The sequence below is a fragment of the Tupaia chinensis genome, unplaced genomic scaffold (assembly GCF_000334495.1).
Source record: "Tupaia chinensis unplaced genomic scaffold, TupChi_1.0 Scaffold000168_1, whole genome shotgun sequence".
Taxonomy (NCBI): domain Eukaryota; kingdom Metazoa; phylum Chordata; class Mammalia; order Scandentia; family Tupaiidae; genus Tupaia; species Tupaia belangeri.
Genome location: NW_006159643.1, coordinates 1,314,504 through 1,333,008, shown reverse-complemented (window position 1 = coordinate 1,333,008; position 18,505 = coordinate 1,314,504). Strand labels below are relative to the sequence as shown.

The 18,505-nt window shown below is 37.9% G+C and overlaps 2 protein-coding genes across 2 annotated transcripts in view; both read left to right on the top strand.

Annotated features, from left to right (window-relative positions):
• Positions 1-8,716, top strand: part of PTPRR (protein tyrosine phosphatase receptor type R) — a 246,256-nt gene extending 237,540 nt beyond the window's left edge. Inside the window, exon 13 of the mRNA XM_027770931.1 lies at positions 7,528-8,716. Within this exon, the coding sequence (XP_027626732.1) occupies positions 7,528-7,621 (94 nt within the window). The 3' untranslated portion in view covers positions 7,622-8,716. The remainder of the gene's footprint in view (positions 1-7,527) is intronic.
• Positions 8,717-9,390: 674 nt separating this feature from the next.
• The window catches only part of PTPRB (protein tyrosine phosphatase receptor type B), a 148,300-nt gene continuing 139,185 nt past the window's right edge, over positions 9,391-18,505 (top strand). The window contains exons 1-2 of the mRNA XM_006146179.2: positions 9,391-9,488; positions 11,051-11,446. Coding sequence (XP_006146241.1) covers positions 9,434-9,488; positions 11,051-11,446 — 451 coding nt within the window. The 5' untranslated portion in view covers positions 9,391-9,433. The remainder of the gene's footprint in view (positions 9,489-11,050; positions 11,447-18,505) is intronic.

Below are 18,505 nucleotides of genomic sequence, written 5' to 3'. Positions count from 1 at the left end.
GTCACCGACAAAAGTATTAAAAAAAAAAAAAAAAAAAAAAAAAAAAAAAAAAAAAAAAGCTTCAGTGTGCGTCATATCATTGTTTAAATATTTTGATTAGTCACTTCGGCTTGATGATTTTCATTTCTTTGCTTTTTTAAATTACAACAATCTTAGAGGAGGAATATATATGTCGTCAATTTCCTAGGCTAATATATGTCCTCAAAATATTCTCCATTAAAACCTGGTTCAAATAATTTCAAAGCTAAAATGTCCACATGTTGGTATAATTTTTTTCAGCTATAGTCATGTATCTGTTCATCTTTCTCTGAATTCCCAATTACAAAGATTCCCCTAATTACTAAATTTCAAACATCTCACTTAACGATCAGGTATAAAACATTTGGTTTACTTTGGGCACTTAGATATAAAACCCTAGAAACTGATAAGGATTTACTTGACATTATAGTTCTTGTAGAGATAAGAGATCCTCTTTGTAAAAGAGATCATGCCAAGTGAATCTTCCAAATGGTTGCCAGGACAACATTTTCCTTCTTCCCAGCTTGAGTTAATTGAGTGTTAGCCTGGGTGTTCAGAAGAAAATGGCTACTACTCAGGGGCAAAATGTTACTCAAGATATTCTAGAGCTGCCATTGAATTATCGTTTAGTTTGTACTGGTTTTTATGCCCTACAAATACTTTAGAATAAACTTATTTTGGAAAAAGTAGCTATGCTTAAAGTACCTGGTCAAAATAAGTCAAATTTATATTTAAGTTCTCCTCTCTTAACATGATATCTTCATAAAGATGTGAGAAAACCTCCTTCAAAAGGGCCAGACACATCTCACAGCTGGACCCAAGTGAGAACAGCAAAAGTTAGCCTCTCTTGACTCACGCCCAAGCTATTGGAACTTTACCCAGGAGGCACATTAATGTCTACACCTTTTGTTCTAAATTTACTGTACCAAATTTTACCAAAAGAATTCCAGATTTGAAAATAATATAAAGCAACGGAGCATACGCTCCATTGTTAGCCCAGAAGTGAGTCACCACTGCAGAATTTCTTCTGTCTACTGATTAGACCGGATACTGGCTGGGTGGTGCGACAGGAAAGGCTGTTGCTCTCTGTATGTGTGAGTTAATAGTCACAAAAGGTCACAATTTTAACATGTTAAAAACCAAATCTCTCTCCTGGGCATCTGGAGAGGTTTTTTTTCAACACACCCTTCCAGTAGCAAAGGGAAAAAACTACATTTTTTTTCCCCTTCTATCCTGAGTTTACCCACCCCAGCTGATATAGCTACGTGCTTCCCCGCATGGAGGCTAAGATGACACTGATTTTTTTGTTTGGCGGTGTGAATGTGATATGAGGTGTTTGACATTTCTAGAAGGATAGGGTATTTGAACCTTCTCTGGCTTGGTCATAGGCAGTCTTCATATTCTGTAGCCATAAAGAAATCAGAGCCACACCTCTAACATCACCTTTGTAATAATGAGGACAGGTTTCTTCCACAGGGGTAGGGCATAATTATGGTGAACAAGTAATTTATCATCCAAACCAAGGCATTTCTGAGAGTGAAAGGTGATCCTATTAATAGTCACCCCAGGACAACAGGAATAAACCACGTCTGTTCCAAGCAAACTAGAATGCATGACCATCTTAGGTACCTAAGGACTTACCAAAAGAATGAGAAAATGAATATGTAGTTTTTATCTAGTATTCACTAAAGCATGATCACAGTGCTTATCATTTTATGAATTATTTAAACTTTGCAAAACTTGAAAAACATAGTAAGTAAAAACGGTTTGCCAAGCCAGTGGTTTTCAACTTTTTTATGAACAATGGAAAATGTTTTACTGGCAAAATCTTCCACAATCATTAGAACTAGGGTTAGCTAGTCCTAAAGGCCTGACCTTCTCTGCCACCTTGCCTAGGCTCTCAGGTACCTCTCGAGAACTCTGGGTTCCTAGAAATTCTGTGAATAGCATTTAGCTAGACATTAACATGCTCTGATATGCTTAATCCTCACAACTGGATGACATTTGGCATTAATGTCACTTTTAAGTGAGCAAAGACAGAATAGAACAGATTAAATGACTTGTCTAAAATCATACAGCTAGACAATTCAAAAGCAAGTTTTCAAATCTGAATCTATTATACTCCAAGTATTTCATTACATCACCCGCCTTCACTGTAGCTGTCTTCTCGGCTGGTCAATATTTAGAAATGTATTTGAGTCTTTCTAGCTAGGTTTGCCCAATCTGGGGAATCTAGTGTTCTTTTCCAGCTTTGCTCTAAGTTCTCTAAGACCTTCAGAGGCCTCATCCAGAGCCTCCTAAGCAGTTCTGTTTAACTAGATAGTACCAAAGAGTAACAGTAATAGTCATTATAGTTAACACATATCATTTATATGTGCTTTGCTGAGTGCTAAACATTTTCATTGGCTCTTTCCTTTTATTTCTCACAACAACGCTATGAGGTAGGTGATATATTTTATTACCTCATCATTTTCCAGATGAAAATTTTAAAAAAAGCTCTCCAAAGATTATGTAGTAAGGTAAAGCAGCTAGTAAGTGATGGAGACAGGATTTCTCTTGACGTTAAACAGTGTCTTTTTGCCTCTTAACACGCTTTGGTCCCTACTGATAATGACCCTGATGTCTGGATATCAATCCCAGGGCCAGTCTCACAATTGGCTGGAGTTTCTCTGCCACTTTTGTTGGACTTTACCTTTTTTGGTAAGCCAACTCCTGTTTGTTGGTAGGTATTATAGCTTAATGTCTTATACCTCCTGGGAAAACAGTTTTATACCTAGGGAGGATTCGCCAGAAAGCACTTTGCTTTAATATAAGGTTTTGAGAAATGGTGGTAATTTCAAGCATTCTGCCTGGCTGATGATGGTCCAGCTATTTTGGGCCCCACAGGCCTCTTCCACTAAAACATCTGGATCACCATTGAAAGTTTACAACATCTTAACCTTCATTGAGTTTAAACAAATATAATCTATGAGGGGGTCAAGGATTTCTTTAGTGCCTGCTCTTTAAGTGGGAGTTGGGTGATTCTTTTTAAAGTAATAAAAAGAACATCCTTCCTTGTCACCTTTCAGAACAAGCTTGCATGAGAAACTTTATACCAGTGATATAGATACAGATTTCAGCAACCCCATGGAGCCCTATTTGATTTATGAGGTACCTGGGGACCAAATCAGAGCTCTTCTGAAGAATGTATTATCACAGATTTCTCTTGAGGGTTCCATAATTAATACAGTTTTATTCATTGATCCCACAAATGTATTTTGTGTATAGGAAAATACACATGTATTGTCTGTTTTTCAAATAAATGACTTAATGCCCAGACTTGATGATTCACTCAGTGGCGTGCTGGGCTACACTGCTGGAGGCCACATGGCTGACCTGGGGTTTGGATCCCTGGTCTGGTCAACATGAAATGTGATTTGAGCATGCACAAGCACACAAGATCCTGATGGGCTGGAGGGCTGGAGAAGGGGAGTCATGGCATAAGGAGACCTGATCAAGGGTGTTTCTTTCTCTTTCTTTTCCTATCTTTCATGCATGTGCTATTATGAATAAAATAAAATAAACTTTAAAAATAAAAAGATTTTTAAATGAATTATTTAGGTAAAAAGATGAAAAACATCATTGTTAAATGTCTGGAAGGCACAATGCTGGAAGTGAGAAGCCTCAGACTAATGCATTTAATGACAGAAATAATGATTCAGTCAACAAAAACTTGTGCAAAAACTAACAAGTTACAATTAATAGGAGTTTCAAATATTGAATAGCATAAGTACATGATGGGTGAAAGTGACAATTTTCACATTCAAAAAAATCCTGCTGACTTTTTAATTAACCTAAACCTTCATTCAATACCCTAAAATGCTTGCTGAGCACAGGCATCCTGAGGCATTGTGGAACCTTACCATTTGATGCACCTGCAAATGCAAACTCCTTGGTTTCTAAAGTGCCACTCAAGGGAGAAAACATGCCCAGTGAGTAGTTCTCACCAAAAGTAGACACAACACTCTAAGACAGTCACATTTGATAAAATAGCCTTTAAAAGAAGGATACTAGATTGGTGACTGACAGGGAAACCAGGCTGTACAGAAATATTGAGTGACCACAGGATGTTTAGTCTAGAGAAGAAAAGATTATGGGACTTTGATGGTTGTTTTTCAACACTTTGAGGGCTATTGTGTGATTGCAAGGGGAGCCTTAAGAGTTTTTTAGGTAATTTCACTTGGGATATTGGGGTGAAAATTAAAAAGGGACAGATTCATTTTGATGTTTTCAAACATTCTTCTGGAGGTACCTCACCCCTTGAGCCTTCATTCCAGCAGAAGCCAGCTGACCATCTGTCATATAGACTACTTCCTTCTGGAAAAGCTATGTGTTGTCAGTGATTGGGATGAGTGATCTCTGAGGATCCTTCTGATGCCAATTCATTCATTTTTAATTTCCACTTTAAGTGGGAAGTAACAGAACCTTTCGTGACCCTTCCTGCAGCCTTGAGACCTGCAAGAACGTTCCTAGCTTGTAACTAATGAGATTGTTTCCCCTTTTGCACTGGCTCAAGCAACCTTGACTTAGTTAACAGAATGTCATAGTAAAATATACTTCAACCATTAAACTATACTGCTGACTTACTTAGGATGAAATGGTTATTAAAACCTAGACTGTGTCTCCATTCATTCAGTAATTAGACATGTAAATACCGGTGCTGTCCAGAACATACAACAAGGGCAAAATCTTGCCTCAAAGTCAAGTAAATGGTAAGAGGAACTTCATACACCCATGTCCAAGAGGTGGAGAACATACAAGGTTCCCCACACCATCTGTGGCTCGAAAGGAGAATAATAGTTCCCTGAGCTTGGGAGGCATCCCTTAGCTTCTTGGAGCTGCCTTAATATCTGTGTCCTCCTTCATGATCCAGGCCAACATCTTCTAGATACCAGGTACCAGATATCCAGAAGATGTGCCCAGATGCCATCATATTAGTCAGGAAGTGGAAGAGTTATCACACCTTCAGTCATTTATGTTGTCTACTTCTTTTTTTTTTCTATTTCTTTTTCTTATTTATTTATTTATTTATTTGGTAGAGGTTTTTACGTTAGGACGCATGTACTCACGACAAAGAGAGAGAGACAGAGACAGTGAAAGCGAAAATGAGAAATCACCCCCTACCCCCAGGAGGGATGGCCATGCTGCAATCCTTTTTTCTCCATTCTCCTCCCAGGATCTTGGGCACACACACACACACATGCCCAGTGTGATTTTCAAGCCACCAAGTCCAGGATTCGAGCCTCAGTCAGCCATGTGGGAGTCCAGCAATGGTGCCGCTTTGACACCTGCTAGCCCCATCTGTTGTCAATTTCTGCCCAAGAAATACTTTGGCCAAAAAGTTGCCTTCAGTACAACAAAAGATAGTTTTAGGGGAAAATATTTATAAAATATTTCTGTGGATAAGTTGCTGTCCCTAGAACTGTAAATTTACCTTTTAATTTCTAGCTAATTTCATCATTTTGGCATCATGGCAACTTGCCTGAGGAAGCTCTGCTTAATTTAGAAAGATGAAGTCTTACTGCTTTAATATTTATAGAGATTGGAACCAGCAGTTAGCGTAATGGCTATGTCACTGGACTCCCACGTAGTCGACCGCGGTTCGTGTCCCGGACCCGTTGTAAAGAATTATGCAACTTTATCCATTTTTTATTTTAATTTGACCAGAGAGGGACAGAATGAGAGAGTGAGAGAGAGCAAGAGAGAGAGAGAGAGAGAGAGAGAGAGAGATTGACAAGTAAACATAGACACAAGCCTAGCTTTAGTTATTGCCCTTAACCTCAAATTGTGTTATAGTGAGGCGATATATCTTGTTTTTAATTCAAAGCATTTAATTATCTGGAAATTATTTTGAATGGAATGAACAGCCATTGGAAAAAAAATGGCTAAAACATGAAATTAAACTAAGACATAAAATTAGTTGTGGGGTTGCCCAATTATGAAGACTTTATAGAATTTCAAATAGTTACTGCCTGTGACCCTGTCATTCAATGAGCAAAAAATAATAATAATAATAATAAGTAACTTTTATATTAAAGTCTGGTAATTTTGTCAAGCTAAAGAACCATAATTATAGGGACCAGCAGTTAGTGTAATGGCTATGTCACTGGACTCCCACGTAGTCGACCGCGGTTCGAGTCCCGAACCCGGTGGCTTAAAACTCACGCCGGGGGCGTGTGCGTGCGTGCCCAAGATCCCAAGAGGAGAATGGAGGAGAAGGGATTGTGGCATGACCATCCCCCCTGGGGGGTGATTTCTCACTTTCTGTCTCTGTATCTCTCTCTCTCTCTGTCTGTCTGGTGAGCACACGCGCCCTATAACGAAAACCTCTCAAAAAAAAAAAAGAACCATAATTATAAAGGAGCAAAAAGTGGCCTAACCTTCAGTAATGTACTGAACTATAGTGCTGAAAACCATAATGCCCACCAGAAGTTCAGATCCCCAGGTTGGCTTGAAAACATGTCAGGCACTTGAATCCAAGATCATGAAAAGGTGGAGAGCTAGGATAAGGGAATCATGGTGTGATAAGACTGTTAAGGGTGATTTTCTATCTCCTTTCTCTCTCGTACATGTGTAATCATGAATAAAAATAAACTCTAAAAAAAGGAGCAAAATGTGATATAGGTATTATATACATAAAAGTATAATGAGAAGCATTGTCATCTGCCTTCTATTAAAAAAATATATATTTATCTATTTGTTGTGATTTTCAGGCCACCAAGTCAGGGACTTAACCTGTAGTCAGCCACGTGAGAGTCCAGCCCTTCAACCTGCCTTCTATTAATCAATGACAAAGAGGATGCTAAACAGCTAGTGATGATAATGGTGGTAACAAAGGGGAAAAAGCAAAAGCCAATTCCCTTTTTCCAAGTCATTTAAGGACCTACCTACTATTGTGTTTAGATATCTAGTGTGCCCAAAGGCTAGGCATACTTAAATAAATCATTACAGAGTAGACTTTCTTTTTACCTGTAGAAAAGACAATACCAGTTAGAGTCCCTGACCATGACTTGAAAATCACAAAAAATAAATAGGTAGATATTTCTAAAAAATAAAAGGCAACACTTTACTGCTGAGTTTTGTTTGGTTAGCATTTTAGTAGACTTTCATCTAAGTAGATTAACCAATTGAACATGAAATGTATGATAAGGCACCTAAGAAGTAACACTAACAATCCAGCTAAAGTGAATTCATTTAATCCTCACAACGACCTTACAAAGTACTTACTGTTACTCTCCTGCTTTAACCAAGGAGGAAACTGAGGCATAAAGGGTTTTAGGAAGCTTGTCCAAAACCACACAGCTAAGACTCAGCAGAGGAAGGATATGAACTCAGATAGTCTGGCTTGTTCCTAGTCCAAGTATTTAACCATTAGGCAATACCACCTCCCCAGTAATGGTACATGAGATCATGTTGCTTGAGATAGTATGATTTGCAAAAAGAAGCTATTTTACGGTCTCTTCTTTACAGAGGTGGAATGGTTCAAACCAGTGAGCAGTATGAATTTGTGCATCATGCTCTGTGCCTATACGAGAGCAGACTTTCAGCGGAAACCGTCCAGTGATTCACACAGAAGACTTACCCGACCATCATTCTCTTGGGTGATTAATCAAATTACCCACTTGAGGCTTGGAGATGGAGCTTCCTACTGTGGGAGAAAAGAGAAGCTCTGAAGCCAACCTGTGGCATGGATTGTGGAAAACTCAGCGACGTTGTCAAGATCGTCAGCCCCTTGTGTAAATGAGTGCTATGTAAGCATCCCCCAAATTATTCTGAAGGTTCTATGCTACTGGAGGTATGATGGATTTCTCACTCAGCTTATGGAGGATATTATTTTGTCTGTATTGACTATCTGCCACACAGAATGTATGTATGTAAAATTCAGTGACAAATGTCATCGGGTGATGACTACAAGAGCTGCTGAAGAAACTATTATTGTGTGTTTAGATGCTTTAATGTTTGCAAAACCTGTCTTGTGAATGGACTGTCAGCTGTTAAAATGTTCATGTTTTAAGTGCTATTACCTTTCTCAGTTACCAGACTCTTGCTGCTAAATTTGCAAGTGATTGATAATGGATTTTTAACAAATACATCTTTGTTTTTGAAGAAAAAAAAAATCAAAAACAGTAACTATTTTATATGAGAATGTGTCTTGATGATATTATCTATTAAATGTGTATTTATAGTACCTCCTATAGATCAATTACAGAGCACAATGATTGTTTGTGGGTATAAATGTATTTACTCTCTATTCATGGTATAGAGACGATTTCTGCTCCAGAATTCTAGCCACTGTATTTCTACATTCTGAGTCATTTTACTTTAAAAGAGAAGAACAAATTTGTAGCAACTATGAAGTATCAAGGATTTTAAATACTTGTCTCTCTTTTACTATGAAGGGATTTTTGCATATGCTATCTACCTGGAATTTTCTCTCCCCCAAAAAGGCAGATGCCTTTGGGAATGATGTAACCTATCCCATTTCCAGAGGTTTTTCATAAGGATGCTGCCATGTATGTCCTTAAATTTCAGAAAGGTTTTAACCCTCAAGAGACAAATAAAGCTAAAATAACTACACTCAACCAACACTAGATGTTCTGGTCATATATGAATTTTTAAGCAGCAATGTTGACTTGGTTTCGTACTGCCAATAAACTACTCTGACTACTGTATATCGAGTAAAGCACATTCTTTTTTCCCATTTTTGTTTTCTTTTTCTCTCCTACTTGGACAAAAGCCATTATTTGTTTGGGGAAGCCTGAGGTAGATAATGGGATAGGTTTAATTTCAGTCTGTATCTCCCTGGTGGAGATGAATATCTCAGAATATAATGTTGTCATCACTTAAGAGATAATGACCTAGAAGTGCCATCATTATGTGGTTTTCCTCAACAGACTCCCAGCATATCATTATGCAAACAGTGCTTGTTTATGTCTTTCTGTCACTTCTTGTAGACCCTCATAAATTACATGGTTTATGTTTCTTCAGCAGAATCAAATCACCTGAAGAGATGTAATGTTGCAGGAACATCCAATTATCTGAGATTACAATCCCTTCTTCCCTCTCGAGGTTAAGAAGTAGCCATGTGCCAAAGTAATGGGAGGTAAAGACCTCACTAGTGATTCTGTTCCTGAAGGCTGGAGTTTTTTTTCTCCATTAAAAAAAAAGAAAGGTAATCATAATCCCTTCTTTCTAAGGAAACAGACAAAAGGACACTGGTGTAAAACTTCCCCAAACAATTCAATTGGAGGAAATGCTCGTCACTGACTTTTTCCCCCCACCATGAAGGCACATTTCCTTCCTAGTTTTTGCTTCTCTTATCTGGGAGAATTTTTTTTTTCCCCCAAGCAACGCATGAACAGTTGTTAAGTGGAAAATGGAGGCTGAATTTTACGTAGCGATTCTTACCTGCTTCATCTTTGGGAATTCAGGTGAGTGGGTCTGCCTCAGTTTTCTGAAGCGTTTCTCCCATGCTCAGCTGAGGAATCTCTGACCTTTGATAAGTGTCTGGAATAAGATGGAAATGGAGCCAGATCTCCATGGCAGTGTAGTCACAGAAGATGAGGAGGGGGATGAAAGGAGCCAGCTATGCCACACTGTTGAGATTTCTCTACAAAAGAAAATAAATGGTCTCTTCAGGACCTCCAAGTGCCTCGGGCAGCTCCTGAAATGGCATCTTTACAGCGAAGAGCAAAGCAGCCTAAGGAGAAATCTTTTATTATATAACAGTCTGGGACAGTCGCCATGCTTTTTTCTAGTCAAGTTCTGGTTATATTTTCTCTTGTGTTAAAGAAAGTTTAAGAAGATGACTATAGGGGGTGAGGAAATTAGCATGTTTTATTTGGAAGTAGTTATTTACAAGGACAGAATAATAAGGACATGGGAGGGTTGGGCAATTTAATTATGGAACAGCTCATTGAAAATGGTTTCTGAGCCTAAATATCTCACTTTTTAATACTGATGTGTAACAACTGGGTGTTTAATTCTCTTCCATCAAGCTATGCTATCTTTTAAGAATCTATTAGTATTTGAAGGAAAACTGTAGATACTGCCACAAAATAAAGAAATGATTCTCTCCAGGGCTACAGGAAATTTAGTTTGTAATAATCAATACTTTCATTGGTTGCTATTAGTTCAATGGTTGTGCTCGGGGATAGAATTTGTCTTATTTTTTTAAAATTATTAATTTGTTTAAATGTTACCTAAACTATGCAGTTTGTGTACAAATATTTATTGCAATGTGAACTTAAGGATAGGAAAAAGGTGTTTTGTTTTGTCCTTTTAGGAGGTAATATGGAAAGAATCAAACGGTTGAAAAGGAGCTAACTTTTTGTAGCTTCAGCATATGTAAATAAAAATCACACCATGTTCTTTGGAAGTGGCTTTCCTCATCCAAAAGAAAACCATGATTTTTGGATAGTTTTGTTTCTTTTTCAAGCTTACTTTCATTTTTTTCTAGAGGGGCGTGTTTTCTTACCTAAACCACGTGAAAGTAAAAAAAAAAAAAATGTGGGGAGGGCCAAAAAAAGGTGTTTTGTTTTGTCCTTTTAGGAGGTAATATGGAAAGAATCAAACGGTTGAAAAGGAGCTAACTTTTTGTAGCTTCAGCATATGTAAATAAAAATCACACCATGTTCTTTGGAAGTGGCTTTCCTCATCCAAAAGAAAACCATGATTTTTGGATAGTTTTGTTTCTTTTTCAAGCTTACTTTCATTTTTTTCTAGAGGGGCGTGTTTTCTTACCTAAACCACGTGAAAGTAAAAAAAAAAAAAAATGTGGGGAGGGCCAAGTGTGACATTTTGACAACTTACATTTCAGCTCTGGGATTTTAATCACATCTGTCGAATGTGGGAACGTTCACATAAAATATAGCAGTACCAAAATATAAGCAAACCTCTCAGATTTCTTAGCCAATTTCTGGGTAGCTTGTTTTGTTTTCTAAAGGGCCTTTTAATTCACTACAAAGTACCTTATGAGCCTTTCATCTTCCAGGAGGGTTTCAGATTGTCCATGTCCAGAAACAACAATGTCTTTTCATAAATAAGAGAGTGGTCGTGGGCCTTTGCAATGGGACCAGCCCGAACCAGCAGTGGCTGTGGACTGAGGATCAAAAGCTCCTTCATGTTCTCTCTGCACTGTGCCTGGGCATCTCCAATTCCTCTGGTGGCCCTTCCCGTGCAGCCATCACCACCCCTTGCTCCCAGGCACCCCGATGGACCTGCTATGAACAGGAAGGGTTCCTAGAGGTGGAAAATGCCTCTCTCTTTCTCAAGAAACAAGGCCCAAAGGTAGTGATCAAGAAGGGCAGGAAATACCTCCATAGCTGGATGAAAATAGATGTCAACGAGGAAGGAAAACCAGTCAATGAAAACCTCTGCTTTGAAAAAGGTGAGCTATTCCTTTCTGAATCAGTTCTGAACATCCTTCTGATAAATGTCTTGTTTTGTTTGTTTGTTTGTTTTTTGTTTTGGGGTTTTCTGGTTTTTGTTTTTTTGTTTTTTACATTCAAGGAAGGTCCACATGATCTAACGGAAGTATGGTGCCCAATGATGAAAAACTTCATTACCTTCATCTTTTAAAAGCCCACTTTTCTTTTCCTGTTGCTCATTCTTCTTTTCTTCTTTCCTTGCTTCTTTTAATTCAACTAACTATTTCTTTTCTTTTTTTTTTTTTTTTTGAGAGGTTTTCGCCATAGGGCACGTGCGCTCACCAGACAGACAGAGACAGAGATACAGAAAGCGAGAAATCACCCCCCAGGGGGGATGGTCACGCCGCAATCCCTTCTCCTCCATTCTCCTCTCGGAATCTTGGACACACACGCACACGCGCCCAGCGTGAGTTTTAAGCCACCGAGTCCGGGACGCGAACCGCGGTCAACTACGTGGGAGTCCAGCGACATAGCCATTACACTAACTGCTGGTTCCCAACTAACTATTTCTTGAGCTTCCGTTTCAGGCCAGACACAAAATATATAGAAATATATTGGTTGGTCAGAAAAGTAATGATATATTTTTCTATGTAAGAATGCATCATGACTTTTCCAGCAACTCAATAGATCTTGGCATATGCACAGCATATGTATCTAATGACTAAAGTCAATGACTGAGAAATTATTAATTTTTTTGGACACAAGCACTTCTATTCTCTGACTATGAGGAACTATTAGAGCATTTAAATGGTGCTTGATGAAACAGGGAAGCTAATGAGTTGTGCTTTTGTAGCTCTCCTGGACTCTTCAAAGGTAGATGTCTTTTGGAAATAACATACGTTTGACATAGTAAGTGTAACATAGTAAGGGTCAATGTGCAAACACAGATTTTTCTAATTTGTTGACCATTAATGGATATAATCCAGGTAATGGCACCTGAAAAAAACTTGCACATACATGCCTGAACTCGTGGTGCAGCACACAGTTTGGCCCTGAGCTAGGAACATTTATTTGTAGGATATATGTGCAGCTTCATTTTATCTTTACCTATATCATTTTATTATATATATTCTCCTATTAGAGGTTAAAACTAGCAGAATCACAGTATATTAGGCACAAACAGACCTTATAAATCACTACAGAATTATCTAGAAATGAAGCTTCTCACAAAGGACACTGAATTTGCCAGGGTGAAGTGGATTGTTCCAGACAAATTGGTAGCAAAGCTATGACTAGGTCCCATGTTTCTCAACTCCTTGTCCGGTGTACACTCCATTATACCAGTGGTTCCCCAACGTTTAACCAGACCGTTGCCCAACTGGTTGCATAATAATCACCTGGAAAAGGAAAGAGAGGATTTTTTGAAAACACAGATTCCCAGGATTTTTTCCCACCATTTTTTTCCTTTGCAACCACCTCTAATATTCCATTTCAGGAAATCTGGATTGGTAGATGTTTGTTTAAAATACAATAAAATAAAATAAAATACAACTCAGATAATTTTGATTCGCAATCCCATTGGCCAGCATCATTGTACCCTTGAATCTTTTTCTTAGGTTTTGATTTTTGAGGCTCATATGAGTCCACCCTGCTAACCATTGAACAGTTTTCTATTACATTTATTTCATAAATTACACAAACATTTATTTAGATTTCAATTAAATGCAGTAGGCTCTTCTACAATAGAAGTCAAGTTACAATCCCTGTTCTTATATCATTTTAGGAATGAAAATGATAAAAATATAAATGTCAATTAGGAAATTAATCTTTATCAGAGATTATACAGCATATGGCATGCATTTATACAATTCTTTCCTTGGGGTTCATCTATATAAGCTTGTCCTATGCAATATAGAAACATTTTAAATATTCCAGTTGTCCTGCTATGCATAAAAAGTGAGATTCATTCCCAAAAGCCAAGCAAACCTCATTTAACAAAAGATCCTTCAATTGGTACTTTTTTCAAAAGTAGATATGGGTTCAGTGAAGAGTTATTCAAGACAGGAGCTAATTCATGGAAATACTATTCCCTTTGACTCTCATGCAAAAATAACTATTCTTTTACTTCAAAAGTAAAGTGCATGAAATAGGCCATTTGCAATGAACCACTAAACATGCTATATTCAGATTACACCCAACATGTGTGTTGGGAGGAAAGCTGGATTTCTAGAAAAAAAAATGAAGTTTTGCATAATTGTACAAAAGTGATTATATTGTAATATGCATAAATATAATACATGCTTTTCTTTAATATAGTTATAAGCCAACAGATGTGTTTTTCTGTTGCATCTCTTTTTTTTTTTTTGAGAGGTTTTTGCTATAGGGCGCGTGCACTCGCCAGATAGACAGAGAGAGCCAGAGAGACAGAAAGCGAGAAATCAACCCCCAGGGGGGATGGTCACGCCGCAATCCCTTCTCCTCCATTCTCCTCTCGGGATCTTGGGCACGCACGCACATGCGCCCGGCGTGAGTTTTAAGCCACTGAGTCCAGGACGCGAACTGCGGTCGACTACGTGGGAGTCCAGCGACATAGCCATTACGCTAACAGCTGGTTCCCTGTTGCATCTCTTTTTTAAAAAGTTTTCATTTATTCATAACAGAGCATGTGTATATGAGAGAGACAGAGATCTCCTTCCTTAAATGAGGCCTGGTCACACTCTAAGTCTGTTTCCGATTCTCCAGCCCGTCAGGATACTGGGCAGACATGATGTGCCCAGAATGCTGCTCCTGGGGCAGGGTTTGAAACCTCAATGGCAATGCGAATCTGGTTTCCTCTGTGCAGCGCTTAACCTCTGCCCTGCAGGACTAGCCCCCTGCTTCATCTTAAATTTACCATTGATTAAAGATTAATATCTGTGAACCTATATCATAAAAGCTCATTGATTTGCTAGAGAGGACACTGCAAAAAATGAACCAAATTGCATTCATATCTTTGCAATAAATGATCCATTCAAAATACTGTGTTTAAAAAAGTTAATGACTAAATAGTATAATCTAGGACTACCTAGGTGGCATGCAGGTTAATGCAACTGAATCCCACATGACCAACTGCATGGTTCTAGTCCTGGATCTGACAGCACAAAAAAATACACTGGGCACATGTGCACACACCCTCAAAATCTAAATAAATAAAAATAATTTTAAAATACCATAATCATAAGCAGCACAAATATACATGTTGTTCATCCATAAGATATGGATTTTTTGTGCGTTTCATCAGTAAAACATACTGTGAAGATAAAAATCAAAACCACGTTTCATGTTTGTTTCATAGAGAAAACATTCATGATTTCATTCAAATATCCAAGTAATCTTTATTTAACACCTACTATGTGTCTGAGCTTGTGTTAGGAGCTGAGGTATCCTATACCATTAATTCTCAATCCAAGGTGTATATAAGACTCACATGGTAGTTTTTAAATAATACTAACCTATGACTTCATCCACTAGGCCAGTTAACTCAGACATTGTGTTTTCTTTTAAAGCTTTCTAGGTGATTCTAATGTGAAGCCAAGTTTGAAAATCACTAATTATGTCTTCTTCCTTAGGCTAATGGGGAAATCCAATAAAGAAGGAAGTAATTACAATAGAATGTAAATAGGAAATGTATATCCCTCTCCCCAGTATTTATCCCTACAGTATGTCAGTCATATTAAGCACCTAGTCTTTAAAGTTTTCCAAGGATAATTACTATGAGTTCTTTATTTTCCCATGAGTTAAGGAGATAGAAAGAGACAGATACAGAGATAAAGACAGAGAAGCAGCACTCCTAACAGGGTCCTGGCACTATGATCTACCCCTGGCTTCATCGAGGTCATGGGCACATGATGTCCAGTATACCCAGAGAAGTCTCTGGACACGAATCTGGGACCTTCCTATGTGAGCCAACCTTGCAGAGCATCATGTTTTACAGCCATGCCACCATCTATCCTCTAAGGATACTTTTAAAAGGGTACTTTTTTAAAACACAGCTTTGAGGGCCCACTAGGTTTTATCATAATTTAGCTGTCTCCATTCTCACTAAGCTACCTTTTCCTTCTTCCCCTTATTTACTAAGATTTCCTCTATAACAGGTTGAATTGTGTAGCTTTCCAATTGTAGATTAAAATACAGTTAAGCAAACAGCATGCAGAGTCATGTGCCACATGTTAACATTTTGGTCAACCATGGGCCGCATACATAACACTGGCCTCATAAGATTATATATAGCCTAGGTGGTGTAGGTTACACCATCTAGGAGTGTGTGAGTATACTCTATGATGTTCTTACAATGGCTAAATCACCTAATGATGCATTTCTCAGCAAGCAGCCCCACTATTAAGCAGCACATGACTGTATTTCAAGTAATTGTTGCTACTACACTGCTTTTCAGTAGGAGAAGAATGTAAAACTGGTCTTCTTAAAATATATATATAAGTCTATATTCCTTTAAAGTCCCTTAAAACAACCATTTAATAGGACCAACAGAATAATAGAAAATAATTTAATTAGAGAACTAAATAGAGTAAGTGTATTGTGTGGAACCAGGGACACCTATGCCTAACAGGTGACCAAATTAAAGATGGGATTGAGACTTTTACCATTTTCTCTGAAGTTCAAGTTTACCGGTAAAGAGTGTATTAAATGCTTTGTTTGGGACAAAGAAAGATGTTTTGGGGCAGACTTTTTTTAAATATCAACATTTTTAATAAAGTTTTTTAAAAATTTAGAGTCCTATAGCTACCATTCTGAATCATAAAAAGTAATAATGAAAGTATTGTTTCCAGGAACCAGCAGTTAGCATAATGGCTATGTCACTGGACTCCCACGTAGTCAACCGCGGTTCGCGTCCTGGACCCGGTGGCTTAAAACTCACGCCGGGCGCATGTGCATGCATGCCCAAGATCCCAAGAGGAGAATGGAGGAGAAGGGATTGCACCGTGACCATCCCCCCTGGGGGGTGATTTCTCGCTTTCTGTCTCTATGTCTCTGTCTGTCTGTCTGGTGAGCGCACGTGCCCTATAGTGAAAATCTCTCAAAAAAAAAAAAAAAAACATATTGCTTCCAACATGCCAACATTTCTGACTAAAATTTAAAAGTACCTTATATTCTTTCACTAATCATTTAGAAATATTTATTCTATACATTCATACAAGGTAGTTGTCATTAATGCAATAAAATCTATTCTATAACATTGATTTTTGTATAATCACATATTTGTTCTTTTATTTCAAGAAATATTATCATTTTAATTGTAAAAATGTGCTTTAAGATTCAAATCTCTGACTTAACAAACTCTCAAAATATAACACTCGTGAGTGGAGGGCTTCCTACATACATGGCTTAACCTTAAAATTTACAGAGAAAATTATATTGATTTATAATTTGGGGTGTGCTTGTATAGTAATACAGTCCAAGAAAGTTGAATGTATTCAATTGAAAATTCAAATTCAATTTAAAAAATTTATTTCCCTGTGCTCAGTCTTTTGTATAGTAAAGAAAATACAGGATGAGAAAGAAAAGTAAATTAATATATGCTAAGCCTGTTGAAAACAGGAACCATACATTAAGTCTTTTTTTTTTTCCTTGAACAAGAGAGAGAAAGAGATACAGCAACCCAGAGTCCTGAATGCAGTCTACCTGCTTCATCAAGCCCCAAACCATGGGCATGTATGTTCCTGACATACTTAGAGAAGTCTCTGGCTATGAATCTAGAACCTTCCCATGTGGGTCAGTTTTTTTGAGAAAGTTGCATATCACCACTGCTCCACCATTTAGCCTGCCATAACTTGAGTCTTTATAGCTTTTTTAAAGCTAATCTTGTCACCATTGCTCAATAAATCCTAAGTTAATATGGTTTTGATTTTCAGAAAGTATTTAAAAATCAAAATCATAGAAGAAAATAAAGAAACAAAGGAATAATGAGAATTTAAGAACTGAGGTCTGGCCCCATAGTCTATAGTTTTAAGATAAATCTGATGTCACATGGCTGACCATGTTTTGAATTCTGGTGGCTTGAAAAATATGCTGGGCATATGTGCATGTGAGCATGCTCAAAATCCCAACTTGATGGAGAGAAGGGGAAGAGAAGGGATTATAGTGTGGCCATGCCCCATTGGGGGGATGCTTTTGCACTCTCTTTCTCTGCCTCTCTGTCTCTTGTGAGTGTGCTCACTCTCTGGCAATCAAAAGAAAGAAAAGAAATGGAAGATTTGAGAACTGATTTGAACAACACTACCATTGAAATCATAACTATTGTCTTGTCTTCTGTCCAATCTAGTATAACCTTAAGCCCACCAAATCCTCAAAAGTTACCATTGCATCTGTTCCAACAGGAAATAATCTTGACCTCACAAGCAGACAAAAAGGTTACAGTGGACCAATCATTAAAGTTTTACAAATCTACCTAATGTGGAAAATAACTCATTCTTTGACCTCCACATCTATATAATAAACAGGGAAATTTACTCAAAGAAAATTACTGGTTTGCAAATAGACCTAAGCAAATGATCCTTGGCAGGAAATGGATGAAGCTGGCTTTAACAATGCCGGTATTAAGTCCATTAGACTGTGTCTGTGTTGTTCTAAGACTTTCAGGTGAAGGGTATGAAATTCCATCCATGGTTTGGATACTTTTCCCAACAGATACCATTTCTCCTTACATTTATAAAAAAACTGGATGATTGTCCACAATTGTTACTTTCACTCAGATATTTCATGCTGTATGAACAGTAACATTGAATATAAGATGTTAACCAATGGGACCAGCAGTTAGCATAATGGCTATGTTGCTGAACTCCCATGTAGTTGATTGCAGTTCGAGTACCGGACCCAGTGGCTTAAACTCAGCAGGATGTGTGTGTGCGTGCCCAAGATCCCGAGAGGAGAATGGAGGAGAAGGGATTGCGGCGTGGTCATCCCCACTGGGGGGATGATATCTCGTTTTCTGTCTCTCTGTCTTTCTGACAAGTGCACGCACCCTACAGCAAAAAAAAAAAAAAAAAAAAGTCTCAAAAAAAAAAAAAAAACAAAGATGTTAG